A 25,188-nucleotide genomic window follows, 5' to 3' on the forward strand; every position below is an offset into this window, starting at 1 on the left:
CCCTGGAAGTACTTAAAAGACAGGTAGATGAAGTGTGCAGGGATATGGTTTAGTAATGGACCAGTATTGTTGGACTGGATGATCTCAAAGGGCTTTTCAAACCAAGCAATTCTATGATTCTATAATGATTATCTTACATCATCAGTATCCAGAAAATAATCAAATAGTTACTGGCTATTAACTCTTAAAATCATGATAACCAATTCCTGGAGCTCTTGTATGTGCAGAAAGTGAAAATCCAATTCATAAAACCAGACAAACAGATTGCAACTAAGTAAAATTAATGAATATGCGAACATGTGCTTGGTACTGTTAGGTAATGCTGACAGTTATGAGAGCAGCAGTTGTACAAGAGCAGTGAGCAGCAACTACTGAACATAGCTGTGAGGCTGTTGCTGAACATATGTGGTGCTGGGCATGAACTCTTTGGAGACAGCTGACTAGTAGCATTAGGATTTCAGGAAAAAAATAGCCCTCTTAAATACCCATATTTTAGAAGCCGTGCTTGATCCAGGGGCTGTTTAAATTCAGTATTCTATCACAGAGAAACCTTGTTCTACAATATATCTCATATGTAACTCCAGTAAATAGTACTGTTCAGTTCAATGATCAGATTAGTTGAATGTAACGATGCATGTATACGTGCTTGCAAGTTGTGGCCCTTAATGATTGTGAAGAATATTATGTCACAGAAGCACTGTGGTATAACATAATGGGAGATGCAAAACCTTCTGAGTGAGTAGTACTTTAAGGAATGGAGTTTAGTGAGCTTCAAAGGGAGTTTCAACAGATGATATCACACAGCTCCTGTGTTTTAAAGAAAAAGTAGATAAATAATGATTTATAATGTGAACTCTGTAATGAGTTCTTCTACAATAAATATGCAAAACATTAATTAGTTAGAACCACATTTCCCTAGCTTTGGGAATCTTGTAGAATATAGCTTTTCAGTAATTTAATCACAGAAAAGTATTTTTTCTCCTGCTTTTCTAACAAAGTTATATGTGGTTTGTTGGAGGGCAGGCAGAGAAGGGAGGCAAGCTGTTGACAAACACAATGTGACTTTGATGTAGCATAGTGAAACATTAACTTCTAGGTTTATCAGAAAGAAATGCACAATGAACCTGTAAGGAATCCTGTTTGTGGTAACTACCCACACCAAGCTGAGGTCAGTCAATGCATTTGATTCTAAGTTTCTGACAGATGACTATTTTTTTTTTTCCAAAGTGTATAAATATTGTTAGAGAAAAAGTTCTGGAAGGGTATCATAGTTGGAGTTTGGAGGCAAATGCTGCTTTCACAGGACAGGTTTTTACAAACTTCCTTTTTTTATGATAGCATTACCTTAAATGCTTGGACATTGCCTTATTTCCAGTTGAAGGAATTTCATCAGATTCTGAATTTAAAAAATTGCAGTGAAATAACATTACTATCATGACAAATTAACAAAAACATCTGTCAATATGTTAAATTGACACTTAATGAAATAACATTTGGCTTTGGAACCATGCTTGGAAATGCAAAGATAAGTGAAGGTTTAAGAGAATTCATTCTACTGTTAAATCAAGTATATTCATTTTTTAATGTAGAAGCTGATCAGCTTGAAACTATGGAAACCTTAGTATATTAAATGTGACATTTTTGTCTCAAAATTTACCATGTATTTATTACCAATACACCCTTGATGTTTCAAATACAACTGAGTTGATCTATTGTATGAAACAGGACTCTTCAGGCAACATTACTGGGTCAGAACAGTATGTGCTAACTTCAAATACAGAAATAAAGACAAAACATAACGCCAAACAAATCCACAAGTCTTCCTTTGCCATCAAACCAACTGAATTCCAACTTGTAAGCTATAGATTTCTTGTCTTGTTTGATGTCAGGTCCATAGCTATCTATTTGAGATATACTTTCAAATTGAAAGTATGTTTATAGAGCTTATAAAGGAATGATTTTTTACGTCTGGGTAGGTCTGCAGTGCTAGTGTTAATTTAGATTAAATGAATGATAACAGTAGGCAAGATGTAAGTCTTCCATCAGGGATTATACCAGGGTTTTTAGCAAGAAGATGTGGATCCGGTCCTAGCTTAGGATGCTCTTTTGAGGATTTTATTTAATGGATGTTGAAACCATTGAAATATCTGTCTAGTTATAGATGTTGGATTCAGAATTTAAATGCTTAAAGGTAATGCTGAAAGGTAATTTGAAAAAGTAACAGTCTCTTCCATTTCTAACTTCATTAATAGCATGAAGTAGTATTTGCTGTCATAGTCTATCCTCCATCTACTTCTACAGCTTTGTTCATTTCTGTCAGTTTTCTTTGCAGCTTCATGAACTGTGACTAAATACAGGCATTCTGTATTGCAATAAACATAAAGCCATCTTTACAGCATTTACTTATACTTATTTTAGTAAACAGGTGAATAAAATAAAGGCTTTGGCTGTGTTGTTCAGGCTCCTATGTCATCATATTAACTCCATTGAAAGATACATCTTTCATGCCCTGAGCCTGAACAGAACTTCATGGCTGTACTTATGAGAAATACTCTGACAAAATATAAAAGAAAGGAGAAAAAAGCTTTGTGAATTGTTAGCTGTCACATTACAGCAATATTTTCATGAATTCCCAAGTTATTAGATTTATAATGCTGCAGTAGACTTTCTCTAATTAAATGTGCATTTCTCCTTTGACATAAGGAAAGAAAAATCTTTGGTTATACTTTTTACAGTAATTTAATTAAGCATTTCCTGTAAGTTCATTTCGGTATCTACTGTGGCTCACTAAAGTTGAAATTCAGTATGGGATGGTAGATTAATTGCCCTTTGTCTTAGATGAAATAAGAATCCTAAATATGCAGAGTCATGAAATTTAATTGTCTTCCTCCATTGCTTATTCAATGCTTTGGAAACCTGAATCAAGAAATACTGAAGAACAGGGCCAAAGGTTGTTCAATTTAGTGAGTAACACAGATTTTGAACTTTACTTAATGAACCAAGTGTTTATTACTATGAAATAAATGCACCATTTAAAGAATTATGGTGGAAATGTAAAACATTAAAACTCTAATTAATTTTGGTTAGAAGCATGCAATGCACTCATTTTTGCTAAAACATATTCATTAGGGTCTAGATTTTCTCTGTTATTGAGATAAATTTCTTCCTTTCATATGGTAGTGCTATCTTTTTCCGTTAAAAATGTGTACTTCAGTGGTGTTTAGAGTGATGTCTTTCAGCTACTTTCACCTGTAGGCAGTGTATCTTGGTTGTGGCATGCAGAAGCATTTTTCTATAACTCAGTTGTGCCTAATGTTAATCAATTTGGAAACAAAGGATGTTCAGATCTCTTGACAGAAGGCTATGCGTGGCCAAACTTATTTGTGAAAACACTTAAAGCATGAAAAAGTATCTTCATCTCTCATTTAGTAAGTACCAAGATAAATGTATAGCCCAACAACAGAGCAGTTAAAAATTAGACTCTTATTTGTTTGTTTTTATTAAACAATGCTTGGAAATAGTTACTCACAATATCTGTTATTTCCTTATTGTTGGCCTGAGCAGCTTTTGCTCTCATATGACTATTGGAAGAAGAAGACATTTTATTTCTTAGTATCAAGAATACAAACATGAAGTTTTGCTTCTTATGATTTAGTAAATGTATAGTCCAAATATGGTGGGAGCATAGCCATGAATATTTAAAATGATCTTGATTTGATTAGAATATGCATTTCTAGCCTATGAAATATTATTTTGTGGTAGTATTATGACTATATATAAAGTGCAACTTTCTGTTTTAATTTATAATTCATAAAAATAATTATTATATTGTCACAAAAAGCAGAAAATGTTATTGTAGTTTCCATCTATATGTTAACACATGCACATATATAAATGCTATAATTGAGTGACCTTAGGAAGGGTCTTAATTAGGACAGTATCAGACTTGAAGGCTTGAAAACTAAAGCAAGTGTGCACTCTGAGGAGTGGGCATACAAGAAAGCTGGGGAGGGACTTTTTATAAAGGCATGTAGTGATAGGACTATGGGGAATGGCTATAGATTGGAGAGCGGCAGATTTAGACTAGACATAAGGAGGAATTCCTTCACGATGAGGTTGGTGTGGCACTGGAACAGGCTGCCCAGGGAAGCCACAGATGCCCCGTCCCTGGAGATGTTCAAGGCCAGGTTGCATGGGGCCTTGGGCAGCCTGAACTAGCGGAAATGTCCCTGCCTATTGCAGGGGAGGTGGAATTAGATGATCGTTAAGGTCCCTTTCAACTCAAACCATTCTATGATTCTATGAAAATAAGAAGGCCTGTGCTATACAAGCACAGTACAATTCTCTTAAAGTTGCTTTTCATCTATTTCTTAGCTAATGTTTCAGGTTTCTGATATCTAAGCATTTATAGATACAGTCTAAAATCCATAAACCTAAACTTTTAAAGGCTCAAATTGTTAAAGGAAACATTTTTCCTCCACTTTCTTCAAGGAGAACCAGCTGAACTTGTAGAACAATGGTTGGGGTTTCAAGCACCACCTGCCCTGAAGAGCATCCCAACTGTAGCGGCAGTCAGCCAAAAGGACCACTCAGAGGAGTGGTTGCCTCCTGAAAAGGAGAGAAACAGATGGAGGGTTTGAAATCTGGCATGAGATTCCACTTCTGTACTAAGCGTTAAAAGAAATTTAACTGTAAGGGCTCTTGCAATGGTACATTTATCTCTATAATCAGAAGGAAATAGAAAATATGGAACACTAACAAACATTTCAAAAAGACTTAAAGTTCTTGTACCAGTGCAAGTTAGGAAAGATTTTTTGCAAAAACATGCAGCTGCTTGTAAAAACATGCAGTTGCTTCCTAAGAGGATCGTCAGTGTAAAAAAAGTTCTCCTAGTCTTACATTGCCACCTAGAGTGCGATACCATGTACTGCATAGGTGAAGAACTCCGACAGTAAAGCGTACTGAACAAAATGGGATGGAGAGCCTCTTCCAGTTAATTGATGTCATGTTTACTTACATTATAATGCTTATTTCATTCATATCCTCCATTTTTAGTGTAATAGATCAGCAGAGATTTTGCTATAGGAATTTGGTGGACTTTGACAGTAAGAATTAGTGGAGATGAACATTAAAAGATACGACTGTCAGCTTGCCAGTGGTCCCAAAGGGGGCATTTTCTTGATGACTGCTTCAGACTACTTCTTGAAGCAAATGCTAAACTTGTCAAGGCTGTCACTATGAAAATGATCCATGTAGCAAGGGTCTTCTTTTCTTGGGAAACAAACAGCTGCCTTATCACCGCAGAGCTACAGTGACAGAAAACTGTCATCTATCACACGAAATTTATATTTGCTTCTAATAACCATTGGTAAGGAACTGTTCCAGTTGTACTCTGTATTTTTGCACTACTCTTCAGTTTAAGGGTTGTCAGTAACACATTTGAAGAAGATAGCATAGGTTTTGGGAAAAAAATAACTTTTGAAATTTAGTGGTGGATTCTCACCCTTTACTGATTTAAGAGGGAGACTTACTGAATTCCTAATTTTTAGGCCTGAAACTCCTTTTCCTACAAATTTGGCCTGTGTAAAAGCACCCTTACAAAATTAAGCCATGCTATGTGGACCATGGTTTAATATAATACTATTCAGAAAAGTTTTGTGCATTAAAAAATACCAAAATAACAAAAAATAACAAACTATGAGTTAGGAACTTGGATGACTTGTGTGTGGGAATCTGCCCACATAAGTCCAGTCTATTCTCTGCTGCTAGATTTTACTTGTGTGAGTATGTTTTGCCTGGTGAAGCAACAGGGCATAAACAAAGGAAGAATATTGGTGCTGTGAAATAGCCCAAAGTGGATGGTTTCATCTTGAGTATTCATGCAGAGCAAATCCTGGACTTGCTAATAGCCACTACACTATCATTTCTGCATCTCAGAAAACATTGATCACTTCAGCTGCTGCTATGACCTAGAAAATCTGCCAGAGAGCAAGCGTGACCTTAGAAGCACAGAACTAAAACATTTCAAGTCTACACAAAACCAGAAGATTCTGTTACAAAACTTCTTTCACTGGATAAACCCATTTTGTCCATTAAAAATAGACTCAGGAAGCTGATGTTCAGTATTGAGCCTTATATCCCTTCACCCTCTTGCAGTCCTCAGTGAAGGTATGTCTCTGTAGTCTGAAATTTCTACATGCTCCCTCTATTAGGAGAGGAAGCCCTAAGCAATACCAAGTGTACTTTGAAAAGAATGATTGTGTATGGTTTATATTCCCTCTATGAGGGAATACAAATCAGGACAATGGAATAATAGCAGATTGTGTGTTAAGGAGGTGGATTAGTTGGTGTTGAGGTCAGTAGGGATACAACTTCTGTAGGTAAGGACCTTCAGAAACATGCAGATTTGCTGTTCTTTAACAAGTCCTTCAAGAAGGGACCTGTCTTTCTATAGCAGCCAAAAGTTTCTATAGGTGGTTTTGTTTATTTGATAACACTCTTTGTCACCTGTAAGCAGTATATCTAAGCTCAGTTACACACTGTTCCTTTGTTGCTTCTCTTTCTGCTCTGCCTATATTTTCTTTAGAAGTTTGACCTTTGTGTGTGTACTATACATTACACTCTTGAATATATGCTATGCTTGTAATATCAATGAACAATCTGTGGTTTTGCATACATGCATAGACGTTTTTCTTCACCTGAGCTAAAAGAGCCACAGAGCTCACTACATATTTTAAAGGTAATTGAAGAGATGACAGTCTAGAAAGATTAGGAAAAGAAGTGTTTAGGCTTTAATGGTCAGACATGTAAATATTTCTCAGTGCCTAGCCTATCCCCAGAAGAGGGGGAGGACTTAGAGGCAGAATGATTTGGAGAGTATGTTTCTTTCACAGAACAAGTCTTTAATTTTAGCATCTGGTAACGTAACTCTTCACTCCCACGTGTCTCTTCATTTCTTCTCCTTTCTGATTTTGGAACAAGGAATATTTTCTGTATACTGAATTAAAATACAGGCAGGAAAACTCGCCATAACTTGAATGTGTGATAAGGACTGTTCATAATGAGATGGGTTGCAAGCTGCCTTATAAGATAGTTTTCTCAGTCTTCCATAATTTATACTTTGGAGGTCATGGTTTTGTACAGGACACAAAATAGTTTCCATTCAGATTCCTATGGAAATGGGCATTATGATGTCACTTCATTTTTTCAGTGAAATCCAGAGGAATCTGTAGTGAATTATGAGCCCTACTCTTGGAGCTGAAGCTGTAGAATATTGTAAGCATGCCGCTGCCTGACACGCTCTTGTTTCCTATTTTAGACCTGACTGATCTTCAGATAACATATGGTGGTACAAGTAATTGGAAAATTGGCAGACCTGTCAAGAAAAGATGCTAGATGGGACAAAAATACGATGCTGCAGCACATAAAGTGTCTCTGAAGTTAAATTTATTGTCTTTTATCAAATGGTGAAGTAAACATATCTGGTCTCAAAAAAATGAAACATTTTTCAATGGTAAATGCTTTTCAAAAGTAATTTTTAGAACAATGATGAAAGTTCTCGCATTTGGAAGTAATTTAGTGGAAACCTCTGGTCAAGAACAAAGGAAAGGTGTGTAATACCATCTGCTGTAGATACTTGAAAATCTTGTCATCCATGTATGGTTTAGTAATTTCTTTATGTAACCATCCAGTAAATTGGTCAGTGAAATATTTACTCATTAAATCATTCTACTAAAAATGTAGGTGATTACACTTGCTTGAATTTCTTATCACTTTTATTTCAACTGTTGAGCAAAATCAAATGTTCGAATAAATGACATTTTTTACTGATTTTTATGCTTATTGGTCAGACAAAAGCTGACAAAAGTCTGTACAGAATTCTATACATATGCATAAGTACAAAAAGTGTACTGCTTCAATAAGTTGATTAATGTTCAGGTTTTCATTTTCTTTTACAGGAAGATGAAAATGAAGCTGAGGCAGAAAATCCATCTCAGGAGCTGAATTTGGAAGAGAAGAAATAAAAAAAAAATAGGAGATTGTTGTCTTGTTTGAAATATTTGCAAGTTGTGTAACAGTGATTATAGTTTCTCATTGTAAAATTAACAAAAAAAGTTCTCAATAAAGTAATTGCAAATTAAATTAATGCTACACTGGGGAATTAATTAAGTAGCTCCTGGTGATAGTCCTGATTGCATTAAAAGCTGAATTATCAGACCTGAGCACCATACCAATAAAGTTCTAAAAGCTTTTTGAACACTGTATAGAAAGCTGATGAGTTATTCATCACTAATGGCATTTACCAAGCAAATAGGTCAATTTTTTCTTTTACTCTACAAAGCAATGTTATCCTTAAAGGATAGTTATAACTCAGACTTATTTTAATATTTCTGAGCAAGAGCTTTGATTCTTAAAAGTTAGATAAATGTGTTTTACTTAATGATTTTTTAAATTTCTTCTGATCAGTCATTAAAATAAATGTTGCTGAGGACTGGCAAGGATTTTTTTGGTATGTAGAGTATGTTTTCCTAAGTACTTAGTTTTACGTGTTTCTATCTCATGTGATTTTTTAATTAGTTTCATGTTGCATTGTCATTTTCTTCCATGTGAACGTTTTCTATTTTCATATGAGCATTGTCTTTTAATGGATGTCAAGCTTTTGCCTTGATTAGGCCATCCTACCCACGTCTGATTCCTTCTTACCAGTCTTTTCATTCTAACAGAATAATAATAATAAAATAAATAAATAAAAGAACTTTGTTATTAGACCTTTAAGTGAGTAGTGAAAACATAAAATAAAAAACTTTTCTCCTTATATTCATCACTTTGATTTCCAGTTTACCTCTGCTTTTTATCCTGTGCAGGTCAATAAATTCGAAGGTTAGTACAAGAAACTCAGATGTAGATTTACAGCCTGATATTTTCACAGATTGCAATGAAGAAAACAAAAGTCTGTTTTAGGATTGGAGCAACATTTGCTGATGTCCCTTTAGAGAAGTTTATCTGGCTCTAGGAGTAATGAATCATCTTTAATTGAAAAAGTTCACCTCCTTTTCCACTCTTCTGTATTTTTCCTGTTATTCTGTATATAGAGTATTAAATCAGATGGTAAATAGTATTCATCCTCAGTTTTATCCTGTCTTTATAAAATTATAGTTTCAGATATTTTATAAACAACATGCCTGTGTTAAGCAATATCTTTTATAAATTCTTTCTGGATTCATGAGGTTCAAATATGTGTAGCTCATGGACAAATGTCAATCATAGTTACTCTACAGGAGTTTAATAACACTAGATCTCATTTAACAAATGTAGCTATCATGTAAATTAGCATATAAAATAAATGCAGTGTTTGTCTGTTTGGAGCAGATCAACTACTGTAGCAATCTCAAAAATGAGGGGGAATATGATTTTGACTTAATTACAGTGGAAGACACATTTAGGAAAGACAGAAGCACAGATTAACCACATAGGACCTTATGGACCGTTCTATGTGCTGTGGTGTATAGGATCGCAGGGTAGATGAGAACAAAGTGAATGTGAGTTTTTTCAGGCTAACCCAGAAAGCCATAGTCAGTTCTTAGAGCTTAGTACTCATCAAGATCTGAAGAAAGGGCAGGGTTGCCATTGAAAAGGGCTGAAAGTCTCTAAATTTTGAAGGACAGAAGAAATAACTTATAAGAAAAGATGAGAGAGTAAGGGCTTATGCAAAGGTACTTGCCAGTTACTTGCTGGCATGGATTATAGCCATGTCTTGGCCTCTGCCAGCCCTTAACCCCAGTGCACTTGATGCTCCCAAATGATGCACCATAACTCAATGCACTTGATTTATCCACCCAAATTATCCTAAGGTCTCATTTGTGCAAAATAATGTGTTTCCATTCACTCCATGGCAGCAGGTTTGTCCTTTTCCTGAATATAATCTCTGGGACTGTATGGGTGCATAAGATGAAACAGGTGGTTATTTGGTGTTCAGGTTTTGTATGAAAATATATTACTTGGCCCTCGAACGCCTGAGTGAAAACAGTCATTCAGACACTGAAAGATACAGAATTTTCCATTTGACGCATAATGCTGATGATCTTAAAAGGAGTATTTCTGTATCTTTCTGAAATTTCAAAAAAATTAACATGAAAGGAAAATTAGTTAAGTTACTTTTAGGTAGCTCCTTTTGCAGAAATCCAGTGTATTCATCAGAAGCCTATAGTTAGATCTGATAAATAGAAACATGTTCCTTAGTTAAGTTATTTAACTGAAACTTGAAATGCCACAAGAGATTTTCCCCTGCAAAATTATAACCAGCACTGTTACCATAGTCAGCTGCGTTTGCGATGAAAGTGAGACAAACAAGATTGAATCAAAATGCACTCATACCTTCATCCATTCCAGAAAAAAATGGAGGTGACCTGTTGTCACAGATGAGGTGATAAAAATTGTAATTAAATAGAAGTGCAGCTTTATAAAGTTCAAACAGGTCACACTGCACGGAGGAGATATGTCATAGAATCATAGAATCACAGAATCATAGAATGGTTTGATTTGGAAGAGACCTTAAAGATCATATAGTTCAAACCCTGGTGCTATGGGCAGGGACACCTCCCACTAGATCAGGCTGCTTATGGCCCCATCCAGCCTGGCCTGGAACACTTCCAGAGAGAAGACAACCACAACTTCCCTGGACAACCTGTTCTAGTACCTCACCACCCTCATTGTGAAGAAATTCCTCCTTAGATCGAGCCTAAATCTGCCCCTCTCTTATTTATAGCCATTCCCCCTAGTCCTGTCACTACATCCCCTTGTAATAAGCCCCTCCTCAGCTTTCTTGTATGCCCCAATCAGGTACTGGAAGTTTGTTATAAGGTCTCCTTGAAGCCTTCTCCTCTCCAGGCTGAACAAGCCCAACTCTCTCAGCCTATATGAAGGAAAATAGGCTTATACATGTTACAGGAAGAATTATATTTGTTTATAGCCAAAGGATTATATGTGCACTCCTGATTTCCTATATTACTTAGCTAAGTTTTCAAAGTGTCACAGTGCTTGTCCCTAATTCACTTGTATTCCCATATAGGCATCTGGTGTGATTTTGCTCTGGAGTTCAAATTCAAGGTTTCAGTGAGTAGACTGTCAGGCTTTGGATCTTTCTGTCAATGTCTGGCATTAGTTTGTACACAAGCTGAATCTGAGGCTTTGCAAAGCAGATTCAGGCTTTGGATTTTATAAAGTATGTCTTTTAACAGAGGGATACTGTAACATGGTCAGCTCTGGAGAAAGTGGCAAACATGAACCAATAAATCTCTGAGCAATTATACCCTTACAGACAATTTACGTCTCCCATATAGGTGATTATCTTGTCTTGGTGCAGCTGGAGTTGATGATATGTATCCTTGAAGCCTCTGTATTTTCTGTTTTTTGTTGACTGTGGAGCCCATGCTTTGACTCTACAAGTTCTACACGTTGGGAAAGTTTTTAGCTGAAATACCCAGCTTGTGTCCTAGTGCTTCAACAAGTCTCACTACTCATGCTAAGAAAGCTAAGCAAACAGTATACTAAATTATAGAATCATAGAATAGTTTAGGTCGGAAGGGACCTGAAGCATCACCCAGGTCCAACCCCCCTGTGATGGGCAGGGACACGTCCCACTAGATCAGGCTGCCCAAGGCCCCATCCAACCTGGGATATCACACAACGTTATGACTCTAGAATCCTATTGAAGCTAACAGAATACTGCATCCCACAATACTATAGCTTTATATAGTTTATTCTACTTTAAATGTTACTTATTGAAGCTAAGTATCTAATCTCTTTTAACGAGGAGAATTAGCTGGTGTGCAGTCCATTTGCTGTCCAGGGATAATTCAAATTGTGGTCACCAGCAATCTGTCATTGTTAAAGTTCTCATTGCTCTGAGGGACACCCTTGAGAGGCGCCCCAGCGCAAAGAGAGATCATTGCCATGTAGCCACTGAGATTGTCATATTTACAGGATAAAAGTGGTTGGCTCATAGTCAAATTGCATATAATAGAGCTGTGCGCAAGGGTCCTTTCAGTATTCACTGTGTTGCTCTGCTCCTTGTGGGTTTCTTAGAGGAGTTATTGGCCTGGCTGTGGACAGGCCTTTACCACCTCTGGAGTTCAACCAAAGTGCTGCTGGTTTAGTTAAAGGTATGTGTGTAGTGGTGTGTGTGAAATGCATCAGTCACACCTATTTAATGACTTCTTTGTAGACACTTTTACTAAACTGAGGGGGGGGTTAACTGATAAAGATCAAATAAAGACTATACAAAATAAGTGACTTTATTTCCTTTATCTTGATTCTGATCAAATTAGAATTTGCAGCTGAATTGATTTGTGTGTGTGTGTGTGTGTGTGTGTGTATTTTCATACTGCCAGTATGAATTTCATTTTTCTAATTTTTTTTTCTGGAGGGTTTTCTTTATACAACACACTAGGTAAAGCAGGTGGCTGCAACAATCCTACATGACTCTGGGATGATGCTTCTGAGTGTTACTCTTCATCAGAACAAAGGGAAAAAAACTGATGCAGAGTACTGTGGCTTTTACTAAAGCATGTCCACACTGCAGTCAAATGAAGACCAGCTTGGATACTGAAAACAGCCTCTTTCTGTAGGGTGACGCTCAAAGCTTATCTGAATATGCTCAGAATCTAACTTAGTGATGGGAAGAGCTTAGACAGCTGTAATCCAGCTAATGACAGACATTTTTACGAAGCAGTATATTCTTTGTATGTAAATACACACAGATACCCTATGTAGATGTGCCTGAGCAGCCATTTATGTTGTCCCTCTTACTTCATTCTCTCTTCCTCTGTACAGTTATTTCATCATAAGAGTCACATGCTGCTCCGAAAGCCTAGGTGGAGAACTGTTTGTTTCCTACTCCATCCCCCTCATGCATGACAGTGGTGGTACTCCCCAGATGGGAATTGCACCAGTGAGAACTATTTTAAGGTGGCTTAGGGGATGATTATGATTTCCATGCTTGAAGAGAAACTGTCGTTTTCATCATATTCAACCAAATTTACTGCATTTTGTGCAGTTTATGATGGATTACTGTTGATTTTTATTCAGTCCTCCATGTTTCCTTTTTCCTCTCTGTGGAACAGTGGGCTGTTGAGAATTTTGTGGACTCCAATACTGTGTCTATTGCAGACAATCACTTCACCCTCAGAAAAGAGCAGATTTGTCTATGACTATAATTTTTGTTCTTAGAAAATAACGTCTGACCTTTCTACTCCCTCACATGGGGGTAAGCAATTTGAAGTGTGGAAGTTCTTTTCAGTCACCTGCAGAGTAACACTGCTGATTTATGAGAGTATGATTTGTGTTCTGTTGTAGATATATCATAGTTATATGTGCAATAGTTTGCTATGAGAAGAATATTATTTAATGATTGTCTCAAAAGGATTCTTACTCTCATGTTATATATAGGGTTCCAAGTGATTGTCATGAGCTAAAACTAAAAAGCTACTTTTGACACAGATTTCTGTTAATCTTGTTGGTAGCTCCACAGGCATTGAAATAGTTGGGAGTTAAATATTATGCAGTCATGAGGATTCTTCACAAACACAAGTATATCTTGGTGTTTTAATCCCAGTGTATGTGTAACTTCTTACCGGTCAAAGAAGACCTTGTTATTTTGTTAGCAATGGTGCTTATTTATGCTTTTTCTCCTGAACAGCAGTTGTAGTTCATTACATGCATGAAATGTGACATACAACAGCTAATCCTAACAGAGTATTAATTTTCCGCTCATTGAAAAGTGTTTGTATACCTTTAAATTAAGAAATTGATTTAAACATTATTCCTTCTCAGAAGCTTCAAGATTTTCACAGTCAGAATTTTTAAAGGGAAAAAACCCTACTGACAGAAAAATATATTACTTCAGTGCTTCTTTGTTATTGCAGTCCCATAAGCTGTCTACCTCTTGGTTGGTTGCTTTGCATCATGCTACAGAAACTAACTCTCCCTGACATTAGGCTAGATAGGTTTTACTCTGCGAAAAGGGAAGGTTGATTAGAAACTGACTCTATGTCACATGACCTAAAGAAAACAATTTTTACATAGCAATGAGTAAACTACTTCTGCCACCTATCTAAGCCTATAGTGCAAAATCATAGCAGGTAATAAATGTTTCCCCATGGTGAATTCAATGTGGATTCTGCAGTGATGTTATCTGAAGAAGGAAGTAAAATGCTGAAGGGAACTGCATGAAAATGTGTGAAGCTATGGCATAATTCTGATTTGTTTTGGAAGAACTATTAATTTTCTTGTTACAAAGCCAAGTAAAAGCAACCCTTTAAAACTGTTGAACCATGAAAGCCATTTCCCTAAGGGTTTTAAATTTGGGAACAGACTCATGAAATTTGTAGGTTTGATGAGATATTCTTTGCCTGCAGTAAGAATGAGAGCCAGATCATTGGTTTCCCAGCATGACACCTATGTATTCTTGTGTGCACTAGATATCATTAGGCTCATAATAACATAGCTATCATCACATTATTGTCTGAAAGGTTCAGTTTTGTTGCTTGGTTTAAGTCTCATTTATACCTACAACATACTAAACAGCTGAATAAAAACAAAGGCTATACCATACCTATATTGTGCTACTGTTCTGCACTTTAACCAAAAATACAGTAATTTTATGCCTGATCAAATTTTCATTATTTTTTTTTCTTGCCAAGTCATGTTGTTTTGAAAAGCTGTAATGATGAACTAGCAACATACCATCAATGCAGTAGCAGGTAATAGTACAGTGAGACCATTTTTTTCTGGTTCATGCAGCAAGGACACTAGTGAACATCATATACCTATTGATATAATAATTGTAAGTTTTAGTATATTATTGAAAGCCTATGTACTATGTCTGCCATCTTATGGTAGAAGAGAAGTATATCAGAACAAGCCAATCGCAACTCGTTGCCTGTATTCTTTCAAGTAAAGCAGGGCAAGCTGTAGTATTCTACAAGGCACCAGTAATTACAAGTCACACAAAGAAGGAATTACAGCTGAAAGAAATTAATGCCACCATTCTGCTACATACTTCTGCTAGTTTGTGTTGGAAAAATAAAACGGAATCCTTTAGAGCATAAAGCTGTTCACCAAGTTTTACAGTGAATGTCTAGTCATTTGTAACAAATAAAATTTGCAGAGAGAGAAACTCAAACAAAGCAGTTTTTATTCTGCCATGTGACTGAACAGGTTTTGAGAGTTTGGGAGAAACATCCTCATTCTCACAATAGAGAGCAAAAGTATGGAGAAGCACTGGTACAGCAAGTCTAGTAGCCTGTAGCTTATAGGCACGTTACTTATTACTGCGATCTGAAAAGTTTTTCCCAGATCAGTGTCAGAGCTTTTATTTCTCTATATGAGACATGACACTTGTAGGAGTTCTGGCTAGAGACAGCGTGCAAGTTTGGGCTGCAAAATTCAAACTCAGACAATTCCAGTGACCTGGAAAGAAAAAAAATCCAGTGGCAACTTAAGTCTTTAATCATCAGTAAATTGTGAAGGTTTTAAAGGCTATGTGAGACAATATTCAGCAAGTCCTCAAAACCCTTGTGGAATAAGAAACCTTAATTAGCAGCTGAGAAGATGAGATTTATAAAGCTAGGACACAACAGTAATATTACCCACAAGAAAGACTTTGGGATGGTTTTGTTTTAATTGATGAAATACAATTACTTAGTATTTATTTTAATGGTCATTGTTTCAGTCACCAATATCAGAATTCTTTTTAACTTGACAAAGGACTTTTTCTTAACATCTTGTTTTAAAATATGTGTCATGAAATAACCTTTTCTATTAAATATTTTAATAATCAGTTGAATTGTTTTTCTTTATCTCTTTAGACATCACCCTTCCTTGCAAATATTCAATCAGCTGAATTATTATGTTCTGTCCCTGAAAAGACATGTATTGTTCATGTTATGGCATTCCCTTAATTGCTAACCAGATTGCTTCTCTAAATCTCGGTAAGTATTTTAAGAATTTTATTTTGCAGTGAAGTCACATTATTGATTCACATTTTTAGGATTTGGAGTCAAAAAAAACCCAAAACCCAAGGCTACCCTTTCTTCCTTGTGGCTAAAACCTTTTTAGACCATTCAAGAGAACTGTCAACTTTCAGAAATCCCAAGGGAGAGTGAGGGACTCAGCAGAATGAGGCTGTTGCCAGCAGTAGGACAGGAAAACAGGGATTCCCATTCCTTACAGCTTCATTTCGATTACAGATGCCAACAACCTGGAAACCTAGACTAAAGAAGAGGTATAGCTTAGATCGTGAGGTTTTTAGCACATAATCTTCTATATTTTTGGGGCCTTTATTAAGAGAGAAAGGAGCAGAGAACTGAAAAACCAGCACACCTAGTCTCAGTGAATATCATCCTTGCAGGAGAAATCTCACAGACATTGCTCTGCTTGTCGCTACATGGAATAGATGCACAGTTTTATCACATTTCCAAAAGCCATTCATATATGAAGAAAGGATTGTTAGAAGAACATTGTATTTTCATAGGTTATCCCCACCGAGTTAATTGTAATGACAGAGATTTTTCAGAGACAGACCAGACCTATTAAGTAAATTCAGCACTGCTTAAAGGCAGGCACTGTCGTCTTGCAAGTGGTTTCTGGGGAATGGATGGTGCTAATCTTCAGTCACTTAGCTCTTTGCAGCCCCAGGAACATCTCACTGGATGGTTGTGGGCAGTAACTCCCTTCCCAAGCATCTGCCAAGAGCAGCATGCCACAGTGAGACTGTCTGTTGTGCCTGCAACAAAAAACAGAGGGTACGTGGGGGCCGGAATGGTTGTCATGGGGCAGCTCTAATGTAGCCTGCTGATCTCTAGGCTGAGATCCTTCAACCTCAGTCCTTCAGCCATTGTTTAACCAAGACTGGAGCATGAACAAGAGTGAATTTGGTATACCAAGACAAGACTGAGATGATGGTAGATGTTTTGGATCATTAGCTGAGAAGCTGTTAGAAGTGACAGTACTGCTTTAGCCTGAACAAAAAAGTTTTGCCATTAAAAACTATAACTGACAACTAGGTCTTCAGGCCCAAATTTTCTGGTCATCTCATCATTGCATTCTCTATCTGGTCAGATTTTGCCATCTACATCCAATTAGGAAGTTATGGATTGTTTGATGTAGATGTCAGGCCTATTATCTTTCTGCTTTTTTCAAAGCTGAAATTCTCTGTAATGTTAGCCCCCAAAACTGGTTGGAGTCTTAAGTAAAGAAGGACAAATACATAAACCTGTCATCCTTAGCCTGTTTGTTGGTTTCTGGTATGAATTTAAATACAAATTTATGGTCAGCCAGCCTGCTTCTGCCCTGTAGCCTGAAACTGTCCTTTCCTCTTGCTTTGGCATATCGCCACCACTGAAGTCATGTAGATCCACTTGATTTAGGTTCCCTTAGCACAAAAGCCAGCAACTCCAAGTGTTTTGTGTGTGGACACCAAGGCTAGTTTAATTTCTCCCCTTCTAACTGTCCAATGCTGTTAACCTCCAGAAAGCAGCAGAGTTTTGCAGTAAGGCAAACCCCATATTTGTTAGGCCTTGAGACAAGGCTGAAGATATAACATTTATAACAATGAAAATAACTGTTTTGTTCAAATGATTAATTACTGAGGAATTTTTCCAGGTTAAGCAAACACCTTGTACTCTTGTTTGAGCAGTTAGTCATGCGTAGAAGTTTTTAGATTATTTTAAAACTGAATATATTTTGCAGACAAAGTGCCTAGTTGCCGACTTTCATGCAAATTCATGGCCTATTCCATTTACTGCCTCATGCACAGAGAGTGAGAACTGTTTATTGTAACAATTTGCCATTATTGGAAGGGGGGTTATTAATTATGCCAATACCACATCTTGGATCTGGAGCCCAAATTTTTAGGAACAATAAAAATGAATAAGAATAAATCAGTCTCTATTCTTTTTTGACCTAAAACTTAAATGCACCTAGCAAGGATTTGGCTCTAGCCTATAGGATATTTTCTAGTGATATGTTTAAATATCTGTTTGATGCAAGTACCTTAAAAAGCCTTAGAAATGTAACCAATTAGCTCTAAAAAGTTTGTGCAAAGGAAATTATGCAAACCTAAGAGGACTGCACAAAGCCTACAGGATTTTAATAAAACAGCAACAACTCTGATCATTTACCTTAAAGAAATGATCAAGCTAAGACATGTAATTTTGAATTTTATTTTTTTCTTTTAGTATTTTAGCTTTTAGCATAGGACCAATTGTCACATCAAATTCTAATACCAAGGCTCACCGTTAACCATGTCATTGTCTGACATATTATTTAAAATTTTGACATCTAAGTTTTACTTCCATCAAGATACTTATTTTCGCATCTTTTTATTTTATGTATTACCATAGATGAAACATCTGATAAATATCAAGAAAAATAAAAGATTTTCAGGTAGAAAATAATGTTTTAAATGAATGTTTTAACTATTAGGTGGAATTGACTGTAGCATTTCCCTTGCCTTTTCTTTATTCAAAGGGGTAGATGTAAGCTTTTGCTCTGCAAGGATCTGTCCATCTCACCCTGCTGACAGAAATGCTGTGCATATGCCCTATAGAAACTGCTGCCTACAGAGCTGTTTTAGTAGCTGTCACTGTTCTGGTTTTCTGTATAGGTTCCTGGTCAGTGTTTCATTACATCTGTGCTAACCAAATGTTGTATTAGAAATATAATCATCCCAAAATATAACCTACAGTGTTATTGCTTTAGGGTACAACCTGTATAGTCTCCTTTTAAACAAAGATGTATTCATCTCTTGATGATTGTTCATTGGGGAGTTTATCCACGATGTGTGTAACATCTTAATAAAGCCTAAAGCATATACGGAAGAAAAGCAGTGGCAAATTATTATACAAGCGGTCTAGTTTTGCCTTACTAAATTATTCTACACCTCTATCTTTTTTTAAAAAAAGCCAGTTTGCTATGAGACTGTAAGTACTTTGCCATGGCAGAAGAGTTCTAAGGATGTATGTCTTCTTACAGGCTTTGCCTAGAAAACCACTGCTTTTTCACAACATGCAGGGCATCAACATCATTAGGAAACCCAGGCATCCTGTCCTCCCATCCTGTTCTCACTTCTCTCAGTAGGAAGATTTCATGTTCATGGATAATCTTCCCTACCCTAAAAAGTGTAACCATGAAGACCCTCTTGTGCAGTACAGCTTTCAATTCTGGTGCATTGACCATGACTGAGACCACATGCAAGCTCCTGCTGCACTATCAGCAGCATGATGTTTATGCTATACAGTCACATTAAGCATGCTAACATGGGTGGAGCCGAGGGAGGGCATTACAGGGCTCCACTCAGCCTTCTCTGTCTCCTCTCCCCAGTCCAGGTGGACCTATTCCTGACAGACCCCCCACTAGTTCTTCTGAACTGAAGTATTAGTTTTATCAGCACTCAGAGCAACGCTTAGCTGACAGTTGTGGACAACACTTTCCAGCTCCACTTTATTTATTTTTTTTTAAGTAACATCGTTTAGATGAAGCATATTGTCTCTGATTCAGCAGAGGCTGCATTCTTTCCCTAAATACTTTATCTATTTCAGGAAATCAGTTATGTCTATAGATCTAGTAAAAAAAAAAGTATAGTCATAAACTCTTTATTCAATTACAACCTTTTCTTTATATGTGTACAGTGTCAGTGACACTGTTCTGCCTGTGCCTTTGAACCTAAATTTGTGAAGACTTTTCTAAGTTGGATTCTTCTGAAGCAGACACAAACTTTGCTTTCATTTCTGGTAAAATGGAAGTTGTTTGCAATGCTGACAAATGCCTACACAGAATTAAGATGGAATAATAAATAATTTCTGCTGATTCATAATAACGTGTGTGTGCATGGACCTGCAAACATAAAAGTGCACACAAAATATGCGTATATGACTTTGCTTCAATTTTACTTGGCTGTATGCCACAAGAAATACACGTTTGTTTATAAACTATGTTACAGAATCATATGATTTATAGTAGGACCTGGAATATTAATTTCCTCTTGAAAAAAACTTAGTAGTGTTGTCATGGAGAAATAGGAGCTTGAGGAAAAGTTTCAGTGTCCTGCTTTTGTAGAGATACTAATGCAGTGTGCTAATAGTGATTAAAAACTAGAATAGTTAATGGCATCCTATCCAACAAGTATTCCCATTAAAAATATTTAAGAATGTTCTCAAATTACATTTATGTCATAAAATGAAATTGTACTTGTGAAGTCAGACCATGTTTATCTATTTGCCTTAAATACTTTGTCGGAGGACTACTCACTTGTGGCACCAGCTTGTCTGTGGTGCCACGGTTCAGTGAGGGGCAGAGCAGGAGCAGGCACAGCTCTCCCTCGCTGGAAGCTGGCTGGGAGTCGGGCCTCTGAGCTGGCTTTGGCGGGGGGACCAAGATCATCAGCAAAGTTGTAGCATCTCTGAAATAACATAGTTAGGAAGGTGAGAAAGCTCCTGTGCAACAGCAATTGCAGTCCAAGAGAGAGGAGTGAGACTATGTGAGAAGAACAACTCTGCAAGCACCAAGATCAGTGAAGAAAAAGGTACTCCAGTCACCAGAGCAGAGATTTCCCTGCAGCCTGTGATGAAGATCATGGTGAGGCATGAAGTGTGGTTTGCCTTATAAAATGAGATTTTCTCATTTCAGTTATTCTGTTTTCTGAGAATTTTTTCAATATTGTAAATGGAGATTACAAGTAGAATATTAGGGAATATCTGTGGGGAGGTTAGATTTGAGTGCAAGTCAATACCAGCCTTCAGAAGGTGACACCTGGACTCTTTGAAAATTACACAATGAAACTTGCCAGACCTCTGTCCTAGGGAAAGGTGCTTTTGATGGAGAGTTTTCTTCAGCTGTTGTAGCATCAGAGGTATTGACTGTATTTTCTCCAGTGTTGGAAAGACCAGTTGATCTGCCCTTAATGACTGATAGTATGAGAAATCTGATGAGCTTTGTATCTAGAATACTACCACATTAAATAACAGTATATCATGTTGGAATGTTTATGGAATTGTCCTGGTAGATAAAAAAAAAAAAATACTCTTTCCGTTGTTTAATCTTGGAAATAAATTACTGCTTATTGAAAAATAAATAGAATTTTACTACATAATTCCTTCTGTTGCTAGAACATTGCTGTCACCTTTTGGCATGTTTCACTGATCTTTAAATGACACACAGTATTAATGGGTTTAAGGGTTATTTTGAAGGAGAGTTTTTATATGTACTGCCTACCTTTGTTTAATAAGTAAGCATTTTCTACTTTGAGGGCTAGACTTACTGTACTTTTTTTCTATCAACTCTTTCACTACTACTATGATCAAAAAGATCCTTAATGTGTAATTTCAGGAGCAGCTATAGAAACTTTTTTCAAGCAGGTTTCATTCTTAGGCTTTAATCATTTCATATACAAACTGCTGAATTGTGAAGTTCTGGTTTTGATGTCTGTAGAACATGAACAATTTTCAGTGTCGTCTTATCAAATCTTTCATAGAATCATAGAATGGTTCTGACTGGAAGGGAACTTACAGTTCGTCTAGTTCCAGCCCCCCAGCCATGGGCAGGGAGACGTTCCACTAGACCAAGTTGCTTCAAGCCCCATCAAACCTGGCCTTGAACACCTCCAGGGATGAGGCATTCACAGCTTCCCTGGGCAACCTGTTCCAGTGCCTCACCAACCTAACAGTAAAAAATTTCTTTCTAATATCTAATCTAAATTTCCCCTCTTTCAGCTTAAAACCATTACCCCTTGTCCTATCACTACACTCCCTGATAAAGAGCCCCTCCCCTGCTTTCTTGTAGGGTCCCTTTAAGTACTGGAAGTCTGCTGTATGGTCTTCCCAGAGCCTTTTCTTCTCTAGGCTGAACAAGCCCAACTCTCTTAAGCCCTATCCTTATACAGGATGTGCTCTAGCTCTCTGATCATCTTTGTGGCCCTCCTCTGGACTCACTCCAACAAATGTATGTCTATTTCCTCTTCTTCTAACATTGCACTGACCCATGGACATTTTTTTTCATCCAGCCTTTGCAATTTTTAATGGGTTTGTCTCGTACTGTTTCAGACTGCCTGTGAAGAACTGATGCTTATGTATCAAGTAGATGAAAGTTTTAATAAAAGGCTAAAACAGGCTATGCATTTATCCTAGGATACCTCAGAGTTCCTGGTTTTGGTCTTCATTTACTTTATTCTTAAGAACCTTCATTGGATAACAACTAATTCATGAATCAAAACACTGTACTATTTGCTGATGGATATACATGGGTATGGATTGGATCCTTTTCACAGAATCACAGAATCACAGAACAACCAGGTTGGAAGAGACCCACCGGATCATCGAGTCCAACCGTTCCCATCAAACACTAAACCATATCCCTCAGCACCTCATCCACCCGTGCCTTAAACACCTCCAGGGAAGGTGACTCAACCACCTCCCTGGGCAGCCTGTTCCAGTGCCCAATGACCCTTTCTGTAAAGAATTTTTTCCTAACGTCTAGCCTAAACCTCCCCTGACGGAGCTTGAGGCCATTCCCTCTTGTCCTGTCCCCTGTCACTTGGGAGAAGAGGCCAGCACCCTCCTCTCTACAACGTCCTTTCAGGTAGTTGTAGAGAGCAATGAGGTCTCCCCTCAGCCTCCTCTTCTCCAGGCTAAACAACCCCAGCTCTCTCAGCCGCTCCTCATAAGGCCTGTTCTCCAGCCCTTTCACCAGCTTTGTTGCTCTTCTCTGGACTCTCTCCAGAGCCTCAACATCCTTCTTATGGTGAGGGGCCCAGAACTGAACACAGTATTCGAGGAGCGGTCTCACCAGTGCCGAGTACAGAGGGAGGATAACCTCCCTGGACCTGCTGGTCACGCCGTTTCTGATACAAGCCAAGATGCCATTGGCCTTCTTGGCCACCTGGGCACACTGCTGGCTCATATTCAGTCAGTTGTCAACCAACACCCCCAGGTCCCTCTCCTCCAGGCAGCTTTCTAGACAGACTTCTCCTAGTCTGTAGCACTGCATAGGGTTGTTGTGCCCCAATTGCAGGACCCGGTATTTGCCCTTGTTAAACCTCATGCCATTGGACTCTGCCCAGCGGTCCAGCCTGTTCAGATCCCTTTGCGGGGCCTCCCTACCCTCCAGCAGATCAACACTTCCACCCAGCTTAGTGTCGTCCGCAAACTTGCTAAGGGTGCACGCGATGCCTTCATCCAGATCATTGATGAAGACATTGAACAGGGCTGGACCCAGCACCGAGCCCTGGGGAACCCCACTTGTCACTGGCCTCCAGCTGGATTTCACACCATTTACCACCACTCTCTGGGCCCGGCCATCCAACCAGTTTTCCACCAAGGAGAGTGTGCGCCTGTCCAGGCCAGAGGCTGACAGTTTCTCAAGCAGAACGCTGTGAGAAACTGTGTCAAAGGCTTTGCTGAAGTCCAGGAAGACCACATCCACAGCCTTTCCCTCATCCAGCAGCCGAGTCACTTTGTCATAGAAGGCGATCAGGTTAGTCTGGCTAGACCTGCCTTTTGTGAACCCATGTTGACTGGGCCTGATCACCTGGTTCTCTTGCATGTGCTTCATGATAGCACTCAAGATCACCTGCTCCATGACTTTCCCTGGCACTGAGGTCAGACTGACAGGCCTGTAGTTTCCTGGGTCCTCCCTGCGGCCCTTTTTGTAGATGGGCACAACATCAGCCAGCCTCCAGTCCAGTGGGACTTCCCCAGTCTTCCAGGACTGTTGGAAGATGATGGAAAGTGGTTTGGCCAGCACATCCACCAGCTCCTTCAGTACCCTAGGGTGAATCCCGTCCGGCCCCATAGACTTGTAGCTGTCCAGTCGGGCTAGCAAGGCTCTGACCACCTCCTCTTGGATCACGGGAGCCTCATTATGCTCCTCTAGCTCCTGGGTTAGTACACAGACGGAACGACCCTCCTTACGACTAAAGACTGAGGCAAAGAAGGCATTAAGTACCTCAGCCTTTTCCTCATCCCCTGTTACTGTTGTTCCTTCTGTGTCCAATAGGGACTGTATGGTCTCCCTAGTCCGCCTTTTATTATTTATATATTTGTAGAAAGATTTTTTGTTATCTTTCACTGACTTGGCCAATCCAATTTCTAGCTGAGCCTTAGCCCTTCTGATTTTTTCCCTACATAATCTCACTTCCCTCCTGTAGTCCACCCAAGAGGCCTGTCCATTCTTCCAGAGGCCATAAACATTTCTCTTCTTCTTGACATCCCTCAAGATCTCTCTATTCAACCAAGCTGGCTTTCTCCCCTGCCGGCTTTTTTTCCGGACCACGGGGATGGCTTTCTCCTGAGCTGCTAGGACCACCCTTTTGAAGAGCTCCCAGCCCTCCTGGGCTCCCTTGCCCTTGAGTACTGTCTCCCATGAGACTTCACCAACCAGCCTGCTGAAGAGATCAAAGTCTGCCCTCTGGAAATTTAATGCTACCGTCTTGCTAACCACCCTCTTCACTTCACCTAGAACAGAAAATTTTATCATCTCATGGTCGCTTAGTCCTAGGCGTCCACCTACCGCCACATCCCCTACAAGGCCTTCTCTGTTCACCAACAGCAGGTCCAGGAGGGCACCCTCCCTTGTTGGTTCATTCACCAGCTGTGCGAGGAAGTTGTCTCCCACGCACTCCAGGAACCTCCTAGACTGCTTCCTTTCTGCTGTGTTGTACACCCAGCAGATGTCAGGCAGATTGAAGTCTCCCACAAGAATGAGAGGCATCGATCTAGAGATTGACCGCAGCTGTTTACAGAAGAGCTCATCAGCTGCTTCTCCTTGGTTGGGTGGTCTGTAACAGACTCCCAGCACAAAATCTACCTTCTGGTGGGCTCCTCTGATTTTGACCCACAGGCACTCAACCTCCTGATGGCCACAATCCATCTCAATGGAGTCCAAGTCCTCCCTTACAAAGAGGGCTACCCCGCCTCCTCTCCTACCCTTCCTGTCCCGCCTGAAAAGCTTATACCCTGCCATAGCCGTACTCCAGTTATATGAGTTGTCCCACCACGTTTCCGTGATGGCAAGGACATCATAGGCCCCTTGCCCTACGACAGCTTCCAGCTCTTCCTTCTTATTTCCCATGCTGCGTGCATTGGTGTAAATGCACTTCAGCTGAGCTGCCGAGCCTTCAGCCCTCCTAGAGGGGAA

General features: G+C 38.6%; 1 protein-coding gene across 3 annotated transcripts in view; it reads left to right on the forward strand.

Moving 5' to 3' along the window:
• Positions 1-9,662, forward strand: part of PHF14 (PHD finger protein 14) — a 154,604-nt gene extending 144,942 nt beyond the window's left edge. For 2 of the 3 annotated variants that reach the window (XM_069859698.1, XM_069859699.1), the window contains one exon: positions 7,959-9,662. Coding sequence is in view for 2 of the 3 variants with exons in the window: in XM_069859699.1 (XP_069715800.1) it covers positions 7,959-8,024 (66 nt within the window). In the remaining variant the exon portion in view is untranslated. The remainder of the gene's footprint in view (positions 1-7,958) is intronic. The other variant, XM_069859701.1, reaches the window with a different exon arrangement.
• The last annotated feature ends 15,526 nt before the right edge of the window (positions 9,663-25,188 follow it).

This window comes from Phaenicophaeus curvirostris, chromosome 6, assembly GCF_032191515.1.
Source record: "Phaenicophaeus curvirostris isolate KB17595 chromosome 6, BPBGC_Pcur_1.0, whole genome shotgun sequence".
In the NCBI taxonomy this organism is placed as follows: Eukaryota; Metazoa; Chordata; class Aves; order Cuculiformes; family Cuculidae; genus Phaenicophaeus; species Phaenicophaeus curvirostris.